Source organism: Leptinotarsa decemlineata, unplaced genomic scaffold, assembly GCF_025532065.1.
Source record: "Leptinotarsa decemlineata unplaced genomic scaffold, Ldec_3_MD MMD2_tig00003736_RagTag_RagTag, whole genome shotgun sequence".
Lineage (NCBI taxonomy): Eukaryota > Metazoa > Arthropoda > Insecta > Coleoptera > Chrysomelidae > Leptinotarsa > Leptinotarsa decemlineata.
Window position 1 is genome coordinate 2,588,842 of NW_027412593.1, and position 21,486 is coordinate 2,610,327.

At 34.5% G+C, this 21,486-nt stretch overlaps 1 protein-coding gene across 1 annotated transcript; it reads left to right on the forward strand.

The window, feature by feature from the left end:
* The first annotated feature begins 3,308 nt into the window (after positions 1-3,308).
* Positions 3,309-21,285, forward strand: LOC141483534 (uncharacterized). The gene is made up of 2 exons (XM_074178210.1): positions 3,309-3,617; positions 21,010-21,285. Exons 1-2 carry the CDS (start codon positions 3,338-3,340, stop codon positions 21,075-21,077), a joined length of 348 nt encoding a protein of 115 aa, XP_074034311.1. The 5' UTR covers positions 3,309-3,337; the 3' UTR covers positions 21,078-21,285.
* The last annotated feature ends 201 nt before the right edge of the window (positions 21,286-21,486 follow it).

Here is a 21,486-nt window from a genome sequence, read left to right on the forward strand (position 1 = left end):
AGAAAAAATTGTTCAAAGAATTAGGGTTAGATAAATGCTCAGGTATAAAATTTTTTGGACTTGAGTAAACACTCCAGGATGCTTTCGAATCTTTCATTTGGAGTACATGATTGAGGTAAGCTTTTTTTTCACTTCTGGTTACTGAAAGTGTAAGATTTTTTAGTTCTTTGTATATACCTATCAAAATTTGATTTAATTTTTGTTCTCTTGAATTTCTTTAGTGCTATTTCTCTCTGTTTTCAATACTACAAGGTTTTCTGTTAGCCAAAGAGCTGGTTGTTTAGGTATTTCCCTTTGAACTAAAGGAGCATTATTGTCAAATACCGAGATGCTAAATTCATTGAAAATTTCAATTTTTTTATCGATGTTATTCTCAATAATGATATTGTGCCATGGAAGATCATGAAGATCATCTAAAAGATTAGTTACGTTGAAGTGACGAAAGTCACGATACGTGATGATTCTGGGTTTGCTGTGTAGAATAGGAATATTTACTTTCAAAAATGTCAAATTATGATCTGAAATTCCATGTACAGGCAAGGTACCATATTTGTTCACTAAATCAGTATCCGAAACTAAAATAACATCGAGTGATGTACTAGAAGTGCTGGTAGTTCTTGTTGCAACATTGATAATTTGTGAAAAACCAAATGATTTGAAGCAATGCATAAGCGAATTATCTAAATTGAAGAAATTTACATTGAAATCTCCCAAGCAAGTTATCCAATTCGCAGGGTGATATGTCATAGACAAAATATTATCCACATCTTGTATTACGTCATCGAATAGAGCACTAGGTTGTCTATAAAAAACACCGACAATGAAACTATGTTGTCGGTTTTTGATTTTCAATAAGAGATACTTAACAGCACTTTTCTGTGCAGCATAAGCTGCAACTCCTCCACCCCTACCGATCCTATCCTTGTGGAAGAATGTATACCCAGGAATATCAACTACAGATATTTAGGTACCCAATTTTCATTTCATTTATCATTACATATGATTGATAGTGGATACCATTTTCAGAAAATAAAAAAAGTTCACATACAACACTTTATTTATAGTATGGTAAAAGTTGAAGATAAAGTAAAATCAGTTTTTGTGTTCACAATATGAAATTAGCCAAAACTAGTTTGCACCCGATGTTAGATATAGATATAGATGTAAAGTATTCGTTTTTATAAGAGATAGAAAAAAAGATGTATGCAATAGCATACATCTTCGTAATAGCAAGTTTTTTACCGTCCTTCAAAGCATAAATGTTCCCATTATAAGACCAAACACTATTCTCTGTTAAATCTTCCTTCAAGACTATACGCGATCCTTTAAACATTTTCTTTGTGCTGCAGATGTTTTTTTGCTTTATTCTTAAAGTAGCCAACGTCAGCAAGATACATCTCGGCCGATCGATTTTTTTCTTCCCAATTCTGGTACACATAAGTATATCTTCTTTACTGATTGTTAAGACCAAATGTGCTTCAAAAAGTTCAATTTCAACTTCAGTTAAATTCTGCTGCTGCCTCTCATCTAATTTGAAAATTCTCAAGTTTTGCGATCTAGCCTTTTGATCAATCTCATCGTATTTTTGTAAGAGATACTCATTTTCTGATTTGAGTATAGAAATGTCTTCTTTTAACTCCTTAATAACTGCACTATTGAGTACAACTTCTTTGTTCATATCACTAATCTTCTGTTCGATTTCAGCAATTTTTTTACTGAGAGTTTTTGCTACACTGTCCGAAACTTTTTGTGCAATTTGTTCAATGAAATTCTCCTCTTTTAAAATAGCATGAATACTTGTACTCACGGAATTTCATATTTCTTCCTTGATTTCACATGTAATCACCATTGTCACTACTTCAAATCAATGATCACAGTTTACATAGATAGTGTGTTGAAGAAACCTCACTTTTTTTATCCCAAGTTTAACCACTTTCTTTTCGACCTAAACACGAAGCTCACAACAGATGTGTTTACTGGAGATCACAAACAAACTGATCTTCACAAACTTTGTGGAGATCGAATAGTGAGGTGTAGTTTATGAAATTACTATGGATCTTCATCAAGTAATGACGGAATCAATCAGAAAATTATTGTTTTTACATTTGAAATGCAATGCCCTATAGAACACTCAATATTAAAATTTTTCCTGTGTACCTATAATGGGGTTGGTTCAGTTTATTTTCAACATACGCACCTCTGCTTGCGTTCAACTTTATTTATAATTCAAAAATATAATAAACAAACAAGTAAAAAGTACAATTACTTTCAGCGGAGGCGCAGGTTCCAAATTGTCCACTACTCCGGTATAATTCCTAATACATTCACCAAAAATTAGAATATTTCAGCATAGTAAATTACGTAACAAATCCGGATATACTGTTTTTTGAACGAGTACATAGAAATTCTAGGATGAGCCGTAGGCGAGTCTTGGAAGTCTGCGAGTCCAAAAAAAACTGTTGAGTACACTTATTTGTGGCAACTGTGCTGAAAATGGTTTTAGCCACTGACCAGAAATTATTGAATAGTTGACATTAGCAAGTGGTTATTTATAATTGTCTGGAAGTATGGTGCTTAACTTTCATTCAGTCTCAACTTGCTAATCCGTAGTTATATTAACATATAATCAACAATAGTGGAAAACACATTTCATAGATATATTCTACATATATGGTAGTTTCTTCTATCTATACTTATTTAATAATTACTATAGAGAATTAACTAAGTCATCAATAGATTTTAACTGTTGAACAGTAGAACAATAGCTCTAGATCTAAAACAGGAGATCTACTACAAATATGATGGCAATAATGAACACGAGGCTCCTGGCGTAAGATTTCTTCTTTATCTGCAGTAGACTGGTTCGCAATATTCCGCAATCTTATTACATTATGCCTTCGTTGTGGAAGATTCGATCTGTTTGCTGACGGCATTGCAAGTAATACCGTGATTCTTGGATTATAATAGTTATTAACGTTAAAAGGTCCATATGTAGCAAATAACGGATGAGGTTGAATATTGTGATCCAAGACGCAGCCGGGGATTATAACAACCAAGGATGTAATTTGCGTATCGGCCGTGTGTCGTTCAAGACTTTTCGTAATCCCGCTGAAAGATTACAATTTCAATGGCTTAATGCGCCTGAATGGAAGCAGAAGTCAATTACATTGAGATAGATTACATTTTGATTCCGAGGAAAGAACAAACCACATAGATACCTAGTAATTCTACAGAAGATTCCCAACATCGGGTTGTCATGGAACAGCTTAACAATATCACAACAATATTACAAACAACATCAATTTTTTGTGTTCGCGAATTCGCTTTAACAACGACCATGGATGAAATTGAAAAAATTGAGAAACAAAATCAAATTTCTACAGGAATATTGGGAGAATCGTGTGCACCGAGTATTGATTTACTGCCGAAAATAACTCAAGAGCGATGTCAAAAAGAATATGAAAATTTTGAAGAGTGGCGTAAAAGCATCTATGTAAAGGTGGTTAATGAAGATGTATTTTTAGCCTATATGAAAGTAAAACCAGAGGTTTATTCTCCTAACTCGCTGTGGAGCAATATTTCAATGTTGAAACTTGCTTTGACATTGACAGTTCAAGGTTAGTTTTTTAAATCGTACACCATTTTAGAGTATTACCTACAGAAATTGTATTTTCCGATTTGGGAAATTATTTTAGTTCTTGAGACGAAAGTCTGATGGATACACAACCAAAGAAAGCAAAAATTTTGTCTGAAGAAGAAGTGATTAGGTTTTTTTTGGAGGCAGGTCATACCTGGTTGTTTGAAAAGGTTGTATTAATGTGTGGTATTTTTGGCGAACTTGTTAAGCTGACTGTGGATGATTTTGAAAGCACCAGTACCAGAGTTTTGATTACATTGAGGTACTTAGGTATATTAAGAACAGGATATTCGTCATTCCCAAAGAAGGACTTCCTCTTGATGCCTATGGTACATACCAAAAATACGCAAATTTGCGGCCTTCAAATTTGGAAAATTGGCGATTCTTCATTGGTTATAGGAATGGTAAATGTGTTAAACAAGTTGTGAGCATTCATACTATTGGAGCTGTTCCAAAGAAAATTGCAGCATTCTCAAAGTTGGGAAACCCTCAGCTCTACACAGGGCACTCGTTTTGCAGATCCTCGGCTACTATGCTTGTAGAAAATGGTGGCGATCTACTTTCAGTAAAAGAACTTGGAGGTTGGAACTGCTCTGCGGTGGCGGAGTCGTAAATTGAAAATTCATTTCAAAGAGAATGAGGATAACGAGACAACTATTTCATAGTAATGAGGCCAAACTGACAACAAGTTAAAATACTGATGTTATAGATGGTAAATCTCTCATCGATGGAATAGAAATTTCAAATAGTAGCAATTGTCTAATTACTTTTCAAATTTATGAATAGTTTGTATTATTATGAGCATTGTTATTGTGAGTAGGATACAGTTTTGAGAAAAATATTTGAACAAGTGATTTCTTAACATTGACATTAACTTTTTAATCATCATCTTAATACCGTTGAATCAAAATAACAATATTGGATTACGAAAATGATATAACTGACACGATTTTGAGAATTTGTTTCATATATTCATCACCTCACCTCACCTCACCTTCATATAAAGTGCATTCCATTTCAAACGAGCCACCCTGAATAACTTTTGGTACAACGATTTGCAGGAAAAATGAAAAAACACGTCAACCATAGTATATAGGGGGACACATTTTGAGATATTCACATTTGATATTACTTCCCCTATCGCACCCCTAGAACATGTCACAATTTTTTTTTCAAATGGATCACCCTATATTGTTTCGCATTATCACAGGATCCATAATAAAAGCAGATTTAAACAAAGTATAAAACATGTGGTCTGGAGCTCATGGTTTGGGAGCTACAAATTATTTGAGTTGCAAAAAAGCCACTCTGAATAATTTTAGGAAACAATGATTTTCAGAAAAATAAAAAAAACACCCCAACAATAGTACACAGGGGGACACATTTTGACATATCATTTGATCTAACTTTTCCTATCGCACCCCCAGAGCATATCATCATTTTTTCAATGGATCAATTATTTTGCATTATCATCAGATGTTCCTTGATGAACAGATTTCAACAAAGTAGAAAACATTATTATCTGTAGCTCATAGTTTGGTAGATAAAAATTATTTGAGTTGAAAACGAACCACCATGAATGAACTTTTGTACAATCTGTTATATAGATTTCATATGTGTTTTTGTGAAGTATATTTCAAAACAGTCTTATTTTGCCTAGTTAAGTTCGAATTCAATATTCTCGTTATTTTGTATTTGTCGCATTCTACAATAACGATTATCTACCAGGTGAAATTACAAGTTTATACGCTTCAAGAACGGATTGAAATAGCGAGTTTGTACTACCAGAATGGAAATAGTGCTAGACCTACTGCCCATATGCTCAATGATAATCATCCAGGAAGAAATGTACGACAAAATGAGTTTCGGAATTATTGAATACATTTATGGAAACTGGATTTTTTAACAAAACAACAACAATCAGTCTTGCAAATGTCATCCAAAGATTAGACTAGTTCATGAATTGAACCAAGATGATTTCGATAGACGTATTGAGTTTTGTGAAAGTCTCACTGAACGGATCAACTTCCATAAGAATTTCTTGTATAAAATTTGATTTTCAGATGAATGTACGTTCAGTTTGAATGGAGAGGTGAATCGGCAAAATTATCGATATGGGAGTGATACGAATCCTCATTTATACCGTGGAGTTCATACCCAACGACCTCAAAAACTGAATATTTGGGCAAGAATTTAAGGTGACCACATCATAGTACCCAGTGATAAATATTTGGATATGTTGGAGAATCGAATAATACCGTGCATCAATAGGATAATTGAGGAGGATATAAAATTATTCGAAAACGGAATAGTTTTCCAGCAGGATGGTGTACCTCCTCATTATCGCTCCAGTGCGACAATTTTTGGATGATTATTTTCCTGGTCGCTGGATTGGCAGACGAGGTCCTACAGAATGGCCACCAAGGTCTCCGGATCTCATTCCTGTAGATTTTTTCTATGGGGTTGTTTGGAGTCCAAAGTGTATGAGATAGAATCAACAACACTAGAAGATTTGAGAGAGACTATCATGAGGCATTGCAGACAAATAACTCCCGAGATTCTCAACCATGTGAGGGCGATAATGGAGGCTCGTTTATACCTTTGTATGGAAGTTGGTGGAAACGTTTTTGAACATTTACTATAGAAAAATTTTTTCTTCTCATTGTCCTTATCAGATTTTGATTCAATAAATAATAAAAAATCTCTTTTTCTGATTTATTGTTTCCATATTTGTCTCTAGAACGAATATTTCAAAATCTGTCCTCCTGTATGATTGTTGACCTGTTTTTTTATTTTTCCTGCAAATCATTGTTTTGAAAGTTATTCAGAGTGGCTCGTTTTCAACTCAAATAATCTGTAGCTCCCGAATTATAAGCTTCAGATCATATTTTTTGTACTTTGTTGAAATCTGCTCGTCAATAACCATCTGATAATGCGAAACAATGTAGGGTGATCCATTTGAAAAATCTTGGTGACATACTCTGGGGGTGCGACAGGGGAAGTAAATTCAAATGTGAATATGTCAAAATGTGTCCTCTGTTGTTGATGTTGTTGTTGATGTGTTTTTTTTTTTTTTTCTGAAAATCATTGTACCAAAAGTCATTCAGAGTGGCTCTTTTTAAATGAAATGCACTGTATTATAAACAACAACGATGTGAAACTATAGTAACACTATTTAATTTCTCATTGATATTACCCTCACTCTCAAAACATTGGATTCCTGACAGTTGCCGTTTCTCTCTATCCACTAATAGTAAGGCTCGATCCACACTATGATTCCGTTCTCGGTCCGATCTCGCTCTGGTCTCGGTCCGATCAAATCTCGCTGTGTCTACTTCCACACTCAGTCTATCTCGATCCATGGTCGACATAGGACGTTTCTCGAAGTAATTCGATCAATTGTACTCGCCAACAAATGACATTTAATTTTTCAATCAAAGAATTAGCGATAGCGATTAGCTATTAATTTGGACGAACAGAATACAAATGAAAAAAAAAAAATTACAACATAAAAAGAAAAGAAGAAGAATGTGGATACATCCTAGTTCACTAACGAGAACCTGTCTGAACTCAAGATGGCTATCGTGTTATATCGTCATTTGATAGACGACGAAGAAAATTTCGTACAATACTATCGAATGGACTCAGGATCGTGAGGCGATTTCTCCACGAGAAAAACTGATGGTTTCTTTAAGATAAGTTATTATACTGTTACATGAAATTAAACTCTATTCTAATACACCCTATTCTAAATGAAACGTACTCTACGAAGTTCGTATGTAAACAATATTATCATCACGTAGCATGCGTGTTGCAGGAAAATAGCGTAGTAAAATAGTAGCATGAATATCATTCTACAGATTCTGAGTAATTATCTGTATCGCGCAACTTATTTTTATATCAACTGCCGGCATTTTCGTGGCAGGTTTTTGAATGATTGTTAATTGCGATTGTTTGCTGGACTCATTTCATATAGAGTCGTTTGATACCGCTCTTCAGTATTCATATTCAGTGTGTATTGCGTTGCCAACGGAGATGAAAGAGGATGTTGGATATATTGTGTTTGAGAGTGCACAAATTCAGAAGAAGCTGTTTTTGTTCCATGTTGTTGTTCCATCGCCCACATGAGCAAGTGATGTCGTAGGTCTCAGGGCTCATCCTCAAAATGCATCCTCAATAATTTTAACAACATACATTCTGCATAATATTATTAGTAACACTCGGATCATTAATTTCGAGAATAACTCGGAATGCGCCAATACCGATCACGTACAGAATCTAAGAAGACACGGAGGAAATGCACATGCAGAAGCATTTCAGATAAGGGACATTTTTAAAAATGTCTTCAACTTTCCTGAAGGTTCAGTACCGTGGCAAGAACATCTTGCGATGTAATCAGAATAAGGCTGTTAAATAATTATCAAATTTTGTATAACTTTTGTGCTTCATTTTCCAGCTAATCCAAACTACTTCTTCAATCTCGTTCCACATTTTCCTTTTATAATTATTGTCATTATAGTAATGTGACTGCAAATCATATAAGCCGTGTTTGCCTTTCTCTGATTCGATCAGTATTTCATCTAGAAATAATAAATAAAAATTTGTATTCAATTTATTCCGTTTCACTTTATATATTAGTATATTATGCAACGATCATGTAATGATGGTTATTAAGACACGAGCATTAACCGGGATACGAAACGAGCCGAAGGCGAGTTTTGTATGGTATATGCGAGTGTATTAATAACCATTACATGAGAGTTGCATACGCTATTTTTTCTAAACCCAATAAATAATGAAAAACTATAAATATTATATTTATATTGAACACATTTACAGTAATCAACTCATATTTTTTTAAAAAAACACAAACTTAATGGTATTATCATGGATATATGAAAACTATAAAGATTCTAATTATATTTATATTGAATATAATAACTGTAATTAATCTGATCTTTTAAAGATATTGGAGTCGATGGTATTCCTTCTATTCGCTGTTTTCAGACATTTTGATAATATAGGTAGGTAATATGAAAACTGATTTTGACAAATAAAGCAATTAGTTACTTAGGTTAGAATCTAGGACAAACAAAGGAACAGGATTCTTGATTGAAAAATTATGGGTTTCTATTGGTTGATAATCTGTATCGTTATGAAAAATCTGTATCATAATGGATATCATTATGAAACGGATTGTGGTCATATAAGTGTATTGTTAGAGTACGGGTGTAGAAAAAAAATATTTATTGAATGTGCAGAACAGTCAACTATTCTTTTAAAATGTTCGCGATTTTTTCTCGGGGAAAAAGTTGGCGAAAATAATTATAGTGTGATTATTTCTTATTTATGATCAAATGTTATAAATAACTCAAATAAAGTACTTAACTTTTTCACAATCCCACGATTTATTACTAGCCATAACTAGAAGAAAAATGTAACGTCTCCTTGCAAGACCGAAGAAAGACTGGAGTTGAAACAAAAACGTATTCACACTGTCGGTACAAGTCATGACAGGTCCGATCTCGCTCCAGTCAGGCTCGATCCACACTATGAGTTTTCTTCTCCTGAGGATGCTAACTTTGTTGGCGAAACGCTCGTCGAGTGCAAAAATATCAGTTTGGTGTTAGGGCAATTGATCTCGAAAAAAGTTATTCAAGAAAGAATCAGAGTATTCCCACTATCGTATCGCTCTGGTTCCGATTCGGCATCGCGCCGGTTCCGGTTGGTCGAAAAGAATCTTTGACTGGAGCGAGACTGGAGCGAGATCGGACCTGTCATGACTTGTACCGACAGTGTGAATACGTTTTTATTTCAACTCCAGTCTTTCTTCGGTCTTGCAAGGAGACGTTACATTTTTCTTCTAGTCATTGCTAGTAATGAATCGAGGGATTCTGAAAAATGTAAGTACTTCATTTGAGTTATTCATAACATTTAATCATAAATAATAAATAATCACACTATAATTTATAATAACTTTTCTCCGTCGTCTATCAAATGACGATATAACGTGTGATTTTCGCCTTCTTCTTTTCTCGTTAGTAAACTGGGATGTATCCACATTCTTCTTCTTTTCATTTTATGTTGTAATTTTTTTTAATTTGTATTCTGTTCGTCCAAACTAATATCGCTGATTCTTCGATTGAAAAATTAAATGCCATTTTTTGGCGAGAGTAACGTGTGATATTCGCCTTCTTCTTTTCTCGTTAGTGAACTGGGATGTATCCACATTCTTCTTCTTTTCATTTTATGTTGTAATTTTTTTTTATTTGTATTCTGTTCGTCCAAACTAATATCGCTAATTCTTCGATTGAAAAATTAAATGCCATTTTTTGGCGAGTACAGTTTATCGAATTATTTCGAGAAACGTCTTATGTCGACCATGGATCGAGACAGACTGAGTGTGGAACTAGTAGTGTAGACACAGCGAGATTTGATCGGACCGAGACCGGAGCGAGATCGGACCGTCAACGGCATCATAGTGTGGATCGAGCCTCAAATATTTTTTTCGACCAACCGGAACCGGCGCGATGCCAGATCTGAACCAGAGCGATACGATAGTGAGAATATTCTGACTCTTTCTTGTTTGAGAATACTTTACAGGACCGGGAACGGACCGAGACCGGACCGAGATCGGAAAGAGCTTAAAAGTTGATTGTGACCAAGCCTGTTCGAATAAGTTTTTTTAACGTGAAGCGACTTGATAAAAACGACTAGAACAGACGAAGTGTGTTTTCGAAGTGTTAACTCTTTGTGTATATCTGTGGCATTGAATAAAATCGCTAATAATGCATTGTCATTATCAATTTACCTTAGTAGTTTTCTCCTGAGAGAATTTTCCCGAGTTCAAAGTTGAAAAACGCAATCTCCAATAAAAACAAAACAGACATTCCGAACACTCATCACCGGGATATATTTTCCAATATTCCTTCCTTCTTTCTTAGAATTTTCCGGTCCGCTGGAATGATTGGAAACTGCCAGAAAGAAAATAAAACAAATGCCATCGATGAACAATAAACAAGTTTTCTATTCCAGGCAGTGAAGTCGAATCGATCAGTACGTATCGTTTCTACACATAATGTTGTTATTTGTCAGGTCTGATTTGTCGGTAAATCATGCCGTCACAATCTAAGCGGTCGGGATTATTGGATTTAGAGGAACTCCTGGGTTGGTAGGGGCGAGAGGGGCAGGGGATCCGTCGCCCCGCCCCGTTGCCTTGACGACGGTCGCGATCGAATGGCCGACAGGGGTTGAAAGGGAGGGGGATTTGTACCCTTTGGAACTTTTCACACTCGGGTGAATTACCGCGGCGAGGTAGAGATTGATGTAGAAGAGGGGGCTTGTTCTTATGCGGTATAAGTTGTTTGTCGGATGATGATTAATTTATTATATAGATGGTTTGGAAGGGTCACGCGCAAGATTCAGTTGGATGGATTTTGGGAGGATGAATGGGCTTGCGGTACATTCGTTGAGATGCTGGGATCAGGGCGATGAATAATCATAATGTCATTTCCATACAAATCAAATTCGTTATCGGAATACATAAGATTCGAATGTAATTGAGGGTTTTGTCCCGGTGCTTCCTGCTGAAGTATTTGGAACCAATAAACAGATATAGCGATGTAGGTAAAATTTGTATTGGGAGATCTATTCAACTGCCTGGATAAATCTTTAGAAAATGATTGTTAAACATTGGAGTAACTTTCTGGAAATGCATGTTTAGAAAGAACATGAAAAATATACAAATCTATATAAAAAACAGATTCGCTTCTTATTTGAACCCCTACTTTTCTTCAGTGAGTAAAAATTAGAGTTACTTTGTATATTCTAAATATAAAATGGAAAATGAAAAGGTGTTCAGTGTTATCTAAATTACCCAGGTGTCTCCCAATGGTGATTTAGTTACTACCAATAATATAAAATTGTTCAAAATAGTAAATTACTTGCAATTTTATTGCTGATAGAGCGGGAGAAAGATAGTTTTGTTGACTGTCGTGTTTTCAAAATTGTGAAAAACACATTTTGAAGTGCACTCGGTATGTTATATTTTTGTCTAGATAAACATCAATTTTCAAATGAAAAAACTCAAAACACTTCTACTGAAATAGAACTGAAATAAAAGGCCACATATTTTTTTAATGAAAAAAATGAATAATTTTTTCAAAGAAACAATATCTGTTAATCAAATCATCTGAAGGAACAATTCTTCAGGCCAATCTTCAGTTACCTACACAGTAGGTTCATGGAGTGGCACATATCAGACAACTACTCCCCTGGCTAATACCACGAAGGACTTTAATTATATCTAGTGCAGGATTATATCAGGGCACGATTCAATTCCTTCCGTGGTATTAGCCGAGGGAGTAGTTGTTTTCTGACAAGTGTCAGTCCATGAACTCACTGTGAAGGTATCTAGGTGAAGACTGGCCTGAACGAATTGTTCTTTTAGATGATTTGATTGATAGCCAGTCTTCAAGTATGCCCATCCACTATAGGTGAAGTCTATCTGTTAGAAAAGCATCAGAAAGTGTATCATCAGCCAGAGCTGAAGCAATGAATGAAATTGAACTAATGACGACTCTCCAAACAGATAATAACCTATACTTAGTAGCAGAAAGAAACTTTTCTACCATATTACGTTGCATTTTTAATGATGCTTATAAATAATAGATCTGTGAAAAAAATATGCCATCTGGAGCTGTTAATAAAATGAGGATGGATTCAGACTACATTAAATATAACTGGATGAAAAAAGAAACAAATAATAACAAGTTGAAAGAGGTTTACCGAATTTGAATTAAATGCTGCAAAACTTCGAGTGGTTCCTCAGGATTCGTCATCAGATATTGAAAACCATTACTCATAGCGAAGATTTAGATCCAAATGAGTGTGTTGGATGCATAGAAAAATATGAAGAAATCAAATCTTCAGATAATAATATCAGAGGAATACTAAGGCAGACTTCTTAGCCGGGTCATGGCACTTGCTTGGGGCACATTATTCTTGGACCCAAGGATCTCTTATCTCACGGTTTAAGAAGTGGTCATTAGTTGATAATGCTGGCGGCCCTCCGAATGTATCGGAGATAAGGCCCGACCAGCGCAACTTCAGGAAAAACATTATAATAATAGATAAGCTTTATTGTCAGGAGAATTGATCTTATTGAAAAAATATGTGCGAATGATGTATGAATGCATATATAAGTCTATAATCAGGCTGATTCACGGTGGATGGCACATTAGACGTTTCTGGTGAACCAGACAACGGATCACTTTGAAAATTTAATGGAGGGCATATTCGGACATTCTCTAGCCAACTAAAATATTTTCGACAATGTGGTGTTGCCGCTTCTATTAGAAAGCAGTAGCAACTTTGATTTTTCAAATGGAACACTCTGTATATAATATTATTTTTGGAATCTCCAACAATTGCCCGACAACTTTTCTTGATATTTTCCTATACCTATCTGTTACCGTTTTAGAAATAAAAATTAATTTCAATTTTTTTCTTCGAAAATCATGACTTCTAAAAATGCCGATATCTTTTAGTTAAGAAGTACTATGATATCGAAATTTGGTTTGGAGTTAGGTGATACTTGGACACTTCCCACACGTCAGCCTAATCTCCGTTACTTCAATACAGAGTGGTAAAAAAATACAGTTTTTTCGTTTGCTTGAAAAAGTTGCTGAAATTTGATTATTTTAAATGGAACACCCTGTATATTATTGAAAATTCGGAAAGCTGCTGAAATTTGCTTTCTTTCTATGTATTTCATACCTATACCTAACTAGTCAAGTTTCAGACTTATGAACATTTATTTGTGAAAATGTCCCTTCAGAATGGTATTTCCATTCGGTATTTGGTAAGCAGGCCATGATTACTATTTGACAGTAGCGTTGTGACATTCTCCTAATAATATCGACATTTTCGTCACTTCAGAAGTTGCAAATACCTTCAAAACGATGGAACAAAACTATTCAAACGAAGTTCTTATGAATTTGTTTATTATTTTTGGACAGTGTGACAGAATTATCAGCAGAACATGTAGAAAGTTCAATGAAATGTATCCGAATCTACCGCCAATGAACCTCAAGAAATTTATACGAATTCAGAACAATTTCAATATGTTTGGATAAACTTTAAAAAAGCACCAAGAAACTTGAAATTGGAAATATTGATATGAATAATTATAAAAAAGTAAAACAATCATGTGGAATATTTCAAAATATGTTCGAATCGCTGGCCGTTCACTTCCAAGCACTTTAAAATGCGGGTGTTGACTGCTTTCGTGGTGGCAGATCTGATTTCATTGGGATCCAAATCTTCAAATGTTTGGGCAATCCTTTCTAACAATTCATCTCTCGAACGCACGGGTATTTTGTAAACTTTTTCTTTAAACATTCCCCACAAATAAAAATCTAATGGATTAAGATCGGGTGATCTCGCTGGCCAATTCCATGGTCCCAAGCGCCTCATCCACCGATCGTCAAATAGTCTATCCAGTTCTGCGCTCACTTCTCTTGTGCAATGTGCAGGAGCTCCGTCTAGTTGGTACCAACAGTTTCGATAATCTTTGAGTGGCAGATTATCCACGAAACTGTCTACAGTATTCTCCAAAATATTCAGGTAGCTTCTGGATAATGACTCCTCGTATATCACGTACCTCAATTTGTTGTCTATCAACATGCAGAAGACATTAAAACTAAATTTTTCTTGAAATCCGGCTTCTTTTGTGACGTGAGGATTTTCACTGGACCAATAATGACGATTTTTTCTATTGAAAATCCCTTCTCTCGAAAATTTCGATTCATCAGTCCAAATAATTTTATTTAAAAAAAGTGGATCTTCTTGAATGCGTGTCAACAACATTTCACAAAATTCTACTCTCTGTTGAGGATCTTGAGGCTTCATTGCTTGAATTTTGGTGAATTTATAATCATGCATTTTATGTCTTCGCAAGATTCTTTGAACCGATGAATATTTTATACACAAATCTTCTTCAGCACTTCTTTTCGATGACTCGGGAAATGCGTGAAAATATGCTAAGACATTAATCTGGTTGTCTTCGAAAGTTACGGGTCGAGGCAAGTTTCTTGGTGCTTTTAAAGTTGATCCAAATGCATTGAAATTGTTCTGAATTCGTATAAATTTCTTGAGGTTCATTGGCGGTAGATTCGGATACATTTCATTGAACTTTCTACATGTTCTGCTGATAATTTTGTCACACTGTCCAAAAATAATAAACACATTCATAACAACTTTGTTTGAATAGTTTTGTTCCATCGTTTTGAAGGTATTTGCAACTTCTGAAGTGACGAAAATGTCGATATTATTAGGAGAATGTCACAACGCTACTGTCAAATAGTAATCATGGCCTGCTTACCAAATACCGAATGGAAATACCATTCTGAAGGGACATTTTCACAAATAAATGTTCATAAGTCCGAAACTTGACTAGTTAGGTATAGATATGATATACATAGAAAGAAAGCAAATTTCAGCAGCTTTCTGAATTTTCAATAATATACAGGGTGTTCCATTCAAAATAATCAAATTTCAGCAACTTTTTCAAGCAAACGAAAAAACTGTATTTTTTTACCACCCTGTATTGAAGTAACGGAGATTAGGCTGACGTGTGAGAAGTGTCCAAGTATCACCTAACTCCAAACCAAATTTCGATATCATAGTACTTCTTAACTAAAAGATATCGGCATTTTTAGAAGTCATGATTTTCGAAGAAAAAAATTGAAATTAATTTTTATTTCGAAAACGGTAACAGATAGGTATAAGTAAATATCAAGAAAAGTTGTCGGGCAATTGTTGGAGATTCCAAAAATAATATTATATACAGAGTGTTCCATTTGAAAAATCAAAGTTGCTACTGCTTTCTAATAGAAGCGGCAACACCGCATTGTCGAAAATATTTTAGTTGGCTAGAGAATGTCCGAATATGCCCTCCATTAAATTTTCAAAGTGATCCGTTGTCTGGTTCACCAGAAACGTCTAATGTGCCATCCACCGTGAATCAGCCTGTATAAGTGTTTAAAACCTAAACATATACAGGGCTATTCAAATTGGTTTCTGTACATGGGGATCTCGTAAACAATAAGAGATAGAGCGTCGTTTGAATTGTGGCAAAGTTGCATATTTTAGAGACCTATTCAATGATATCAAAAAATCGAATATAGCTCTTTTGGTTCTGGAAATATACAGGAAAAACAAAAATCTTCTTTGTTCGCAGACATATTGAAAATCTGTCCACATTTCGCTATTGGCAATTGAAGTGGGCTATCAGAGAGATAGAAAATGTAAAAGACTCGAGATTGAGGATTTTAGATGATATTTGGATGATCTACCTTTGGCTAACTATAACAACATCTGGTTTCAACATGATGGTGCTCCACCGCACAATACCAGACGAGTATCTAATTACCTGACTGAAAGGTTTGGTGATAAATAGATAGGGAATAATAATAATAATAATAATAATCGGCTTAATTCATCGAATAATTACAAATTAAACACAGTGTAACAATCGATGAAAGGCGAAGTTCAGCTTGTGCTGTTTTTCAACTTAACCTAGAAATGGGCCGGTGAGGTGTCCAGTAAGGTCTCCAGACTTAAGTGTAATGAAAACATCATACAAATAGAGTTTATGGTCAAAGATAATATCAAAATATTGAAGACCTTCAACACAACATTGTTAGAGAGTTCGGAAGATTGAGGAGGAGGGAAATTAATCGTGCAGTGAATAATATTCGAAGAAGGGCACACTTGTGTTATCATGAATAGAGCCAGAATTTTGAGCATTTGCTGTGATTTACTTTTGTCTTTACATTTTAGTTAATTATTCTTATATGTTCGAAGTTCTATTTTCATTAAAGAGGACACAATGTATAATTTACCTCATACACACCTCATTTACCAAATTTTGATTGTTGATTCTGTCTCCGTATTTTTTTATTGGCTTTTGAATGAACCAAATAACTTGAACATAGTTTGATGTGGTTGTCGTCTTTCGGGATACAAGTTTAAATACATTTCCGAGGTCCTGACACTGTTTCTATCGTATTTGTAATGAATTTGTATCATATCTTTTTTTTTAATTTGTGAAAACCATTTTTCACCAAAAATTCAATGACTTGTACAATAATAAAATGTCATTGAGTGTATCAAATTGAAAGTCAAATTCAGAAACATCAAAGTCAAACCCTATTATGATAAGAGTAATTTTTTTCAATATCTCCAATTTTTCTCCAGAATGATAACTTATGATACATCATTGAAAAGGTAAAATCTGCTTTAATTCAAAACAGAAAGATTTCAATGTAGCGCCCATCAGAAAAACTAAAGCTGATGATGGTGACCAGAAGACGAAACGTCGGATACCAAATCTGAAAACACCATTATGTAGCAGGGAAAAAGTGCAATTCATTTTCGAATCCTTCGAAGAATAAGGCCAGAAAAAAATAAAACCCATTATCCGAAATGTCTGTTTTTCGGATATCTCCGGATATACTGAAAATGTCAGAAATGTCTCAACGGCATATTGTTAGTCAGGCGAATGTGCAACTTTACCCCAATTTAACCATCGTCGTATCTCTCATAGTTTCAGAGATCCCAATGGTGAGGATCGAATTTGAAACACCCTGTATACAGTGTTTTATTTCTCAACACATGTTCAAAATATGCATATTTAGGAGATAACCCTTCTTTGCACAAAAATTCTTTCAATGAGTGAAATAGGCAGACTATGAATTAGCGGTTCAGATTTCCATTGCTCATAAAGATGTTAATAGATTTAAAAACTACAAAAAAAATGCAGATAAAATACTAAAAATATCATAAACGAAATAGTTCTTTGAGTTATTTAAAGAAACGAAGTAATATCAAAAACAATTCCTTCGCTTCGTTTTATATTTATAAAGTATGTGTGCAATTTCAACACTCATGAATATTTATAGATATTATAAAATTAATTTTCTAACAAGTACATAACATCTCTTCGGTACACCTGTATATGGTGTTAAAATATACAGGTGTATTTTTCTGATCAATATCATAAATCACAATCACATATTTTACTCTAATCATTCCTCTTTAAATAACGGCTCCCTTCAGAATAAAATAGCGATAAACTATTAAGGTTTTGTTGTTTCACTCATGCAATATTTTCAAGTTATTTTAATTTATGGCTATAGAATGCAGAGGACGTATAGAGGTGTTGCAACAACTGAATAGGCATCTTTTATTTCCTGCAAATATTTGGAAGTTGATATCTCTTCCTAATTTTCGTCTTGAAATGTTTATTTTTGAATGCATAATATCAAGCCAGTGTTTGTGTTTCTTGGGAAAGGCAATAAATAACTTTCACAGAAGAAATTATTGCATCTATTGCGGTTAAAAGACTGCGAACAGAAAATATTTCTCAGTTGAAAGGTCGGCTCTAGGTCACTGGAAGACATTAGTAGACGAGACGAAACCAACTATAGATATTTATATCAGAACATCAAAAATGTTTGAATATATTATTTCGGATTTATTTGGAAAAGAACGGTTTTGACTTTCTACTTCTCCATCATCAATACATAAAAATATGGGAATATTCCAAAGAAAAAATAACGTTTGCGTCTCGGGACTCCCGACAGAAGTGAACTTAAACTAATCTAAATTGAACTATTCATTATTGAAATTGTTCAACTTCAGAAAAGCTTAGATAATTACTTAAATTTTGCGTATTTTAATATGATAATGTAAAGAAATGTTGTTTGTTAATGAAATTTTTTATTGATTATTTTGTATATGTACATATATTATAGCTACCATAAGTCAATTGTTACTTTTGTAGAATTAAATAATGATACTAATAATGCACATACATACACAAAATTAGTATAAGACGTGCTGTGCTTGCTGGTTAGATTTGTATAATTCTCATATAAATATATATATATATATATATATATATATATATATATATATATATATTAAATTCTACAAAAAGGATTTGAAGCTTTATATCTTCTAATAATTATCTGCGAGCGCTTTCGACAGTTGGTAGTACTGTCATCTTCTAGGCACCCTCAAACTGAACTGGTCATCCTGTTGTCTGCCTCTTTATACGGTCAGAGCATCTTAACTCAGGTATTTCAGGTACTTTAGGTAAATTTGCCTGTATTTGTTCTGCATCAGGTACTCTGTTCTGTGTTAGATCTTCTCTAGGAATGTGTATGGTTTTGTTTAATATATTGAATGTGAGGTCTTGTTGTTTTTTGATTTGTACTTGTTCCTCGGTAAGTGATTCATGACTGTTAAATTTATGTATGTTCAAGTTTTCCCAAATGTCCATGCGGTTTCCCTTGTTGACTTGTTTTATGAGTTTTATGTTCTCTGGTGGGGGGAAATTATGTTTGTTTTGAATGGCGTGTGTTGCAAGGTTTGATTTATATACTGTTGGATTTATGTATGCCTTTTTGTGCTCATTGTACCTTTGGATTGTTTTTTTCTGGGTTTGGCCGATATAGAATTTGTTGCAGTCTGAGCATTGTATACTGTATATCCCGTTTTGGTCTTTGTCTTCTTCCTTTTCATAGTTGTTTATTTTTTGTGTTATCTTCGTGTTCGGCTTGTATGTGATGTTGATGTTCAGTGGTTTGAAGATGTTTGTTAGTTTTTTGGTTTGGTGTCCTACGTACGTAAATGCTGTCCATCGTTGTGTTGTTTTGTCTGTTGGGGTGGCTTGATCCTTGTTCTGTATTTTTTGTTTGATTCTGTTTTCTAGTTTATCTATTGTCTTTTGGGTGTATCCGTTCGCTATTTGGTATATGATTTTCCGTTCTTTGTTTCGGGCTTCATTGCTGAGTAGTATTCTTAACATTCTATATATGAATGCGTTATAGGCAACCATTTTGTGTGATGGTGGATGGTTTGAACTTGCGGGTATGGTGGAGCTTGTTTGTGTAGGTTTCCTGTATATTGCCATTTGAAATTGTGTTTTGTTGTCGTTATATCCTATGGTTATGTCCAGGTAGTTAAGTTTTGAGTTGTGTTCTTCCTCAATGCTGAAACATAGTTTTTGATTTATTTCGTTAATTTATTTTTTTTTATATGGAATAAGAATAGAACGTTTCGGAACTATATTCCCAAACCAATTCTCAAAAGATATCCCATCCATTTCCTCATGATAGTCGCCCGTTTTTTTCGACTCGAAGGCAAAACCGGTTTCGCTTCCTATGTGACAACCATTTTTGTTTTCCTGAAAAGGGATTTATTTTGTTTTAGTTGAAACAGGAGAAGCGGTTCTTTTCATACGAATAACATCACATAACAATAAAAAGTTATCTTGCTCACAAACTTACGCGGTTTTTTGAGAGTATAATCAGGTGATTCTCACCTAAAGGTGAGGTACCCTCAAGCCAGTTGAGGGTAAAATTGAACTGCTTGTTTTGAAGAAGATATTGATTCATCAAACCAAAATTTGGACTTGCTGTGGCCTGAATTTACCAACGTTTTATTCAGGTAATATATTTTTCAATTCTCTATTCTGTAGGCTCTTATTTTCATTAAATATTGTCGTCTCCACAATAATATTTCTGGTTTCTCGGGCAACAAACTATTTCTCCCTCTTTTTAAAATTTTAAACTTGTTTTTTTTAATAATTTGTGGAATGACGACCTTTTGAAAATTTGGTAGATCAGGATTCCATTCAGAAAAGAGCCAACCGCCTGATTGGAGATGCGAACATCACCTCCAACCCTGATAGCCTGGAAAATCGAAGAAAGGTTGGAGATTTGTCTTTCTTCTATATATACTTTCACGGAAGGTGTTCAACTTGACTTGGCATATTTGATTTCACCTAGAGTGGTACGTATGAGAAATACGCGACAGACTGTGGCTGCTCATCGTTTTGAGGTTCAACTCAGTATACCTCGAACTTCACTGTTTGAGAAATCTTTCATCTGGAGAACTGCGTTTATGTGGAATAAACTTCCTTAGAACGTTTTTCCAAATGGATTTAATCTCTAGCGATTCAAATCGAATGGGAATCGCTACTTTCGCACAGGCACCGCTCTGAGAGCACCTTAAGGATTTTCCTGTAGTGCTTGTGTGTAATCCATAAAAAAAAACTTTCAAAACTGAATCTATTGTTGGCATTTCGTTTCGAGAGAGATGTGGTTTTAGAGACAAAAAAGAATGCTTTTGTTTATATTCTCTCATTACTCCATATACACTTCAAGGAGACACTTCTATAATGATTTCTCTCCATTTCATCAACAAGCAATAACGGGTTTGCTTGAGTATGATTTTTGGAAACGTTCATAATCACATTTTTTTCTTTAATATTAACGTACAGTGTTTTGGTCCTTTTTCAGGTGGAGTGCGGAGACACATTTTTGTCTATAGCTTCTACAGCTTCTACAGTTTCAACTGTACATTTTAAAAATTTCAAACTTCAAAATTCCGTATATGTTCACACCACAGGCGTTAAAACAAGCTGACCACTCCGAAACTGTAGTGATATACCTGAAACAATGAATTCCGCCAGCCGATTGCAGTTAACATTGATTGGCCAGCATAATGAGGCTTGTTTATTTTACCCAATAGATGCAAATGTGCGTGACCATGCTTTGATCACGCATCTATCTTTGTTTGGGTTGCTTTGTTTGTTGGATGGATACAGTTAAGAGCGATTCGACGTAGAAGAAATGTCAAGAATTGGAACCAGCAAATCATGGTCAACAAACCGGAAAAATAGCGTTGACACAGATATCTCCGACCGTAAGAGTAATCTCAGTCCTCACTATAATAGCTGAGAAATATTCGATGGTTATAACCCGAGTACACCAATT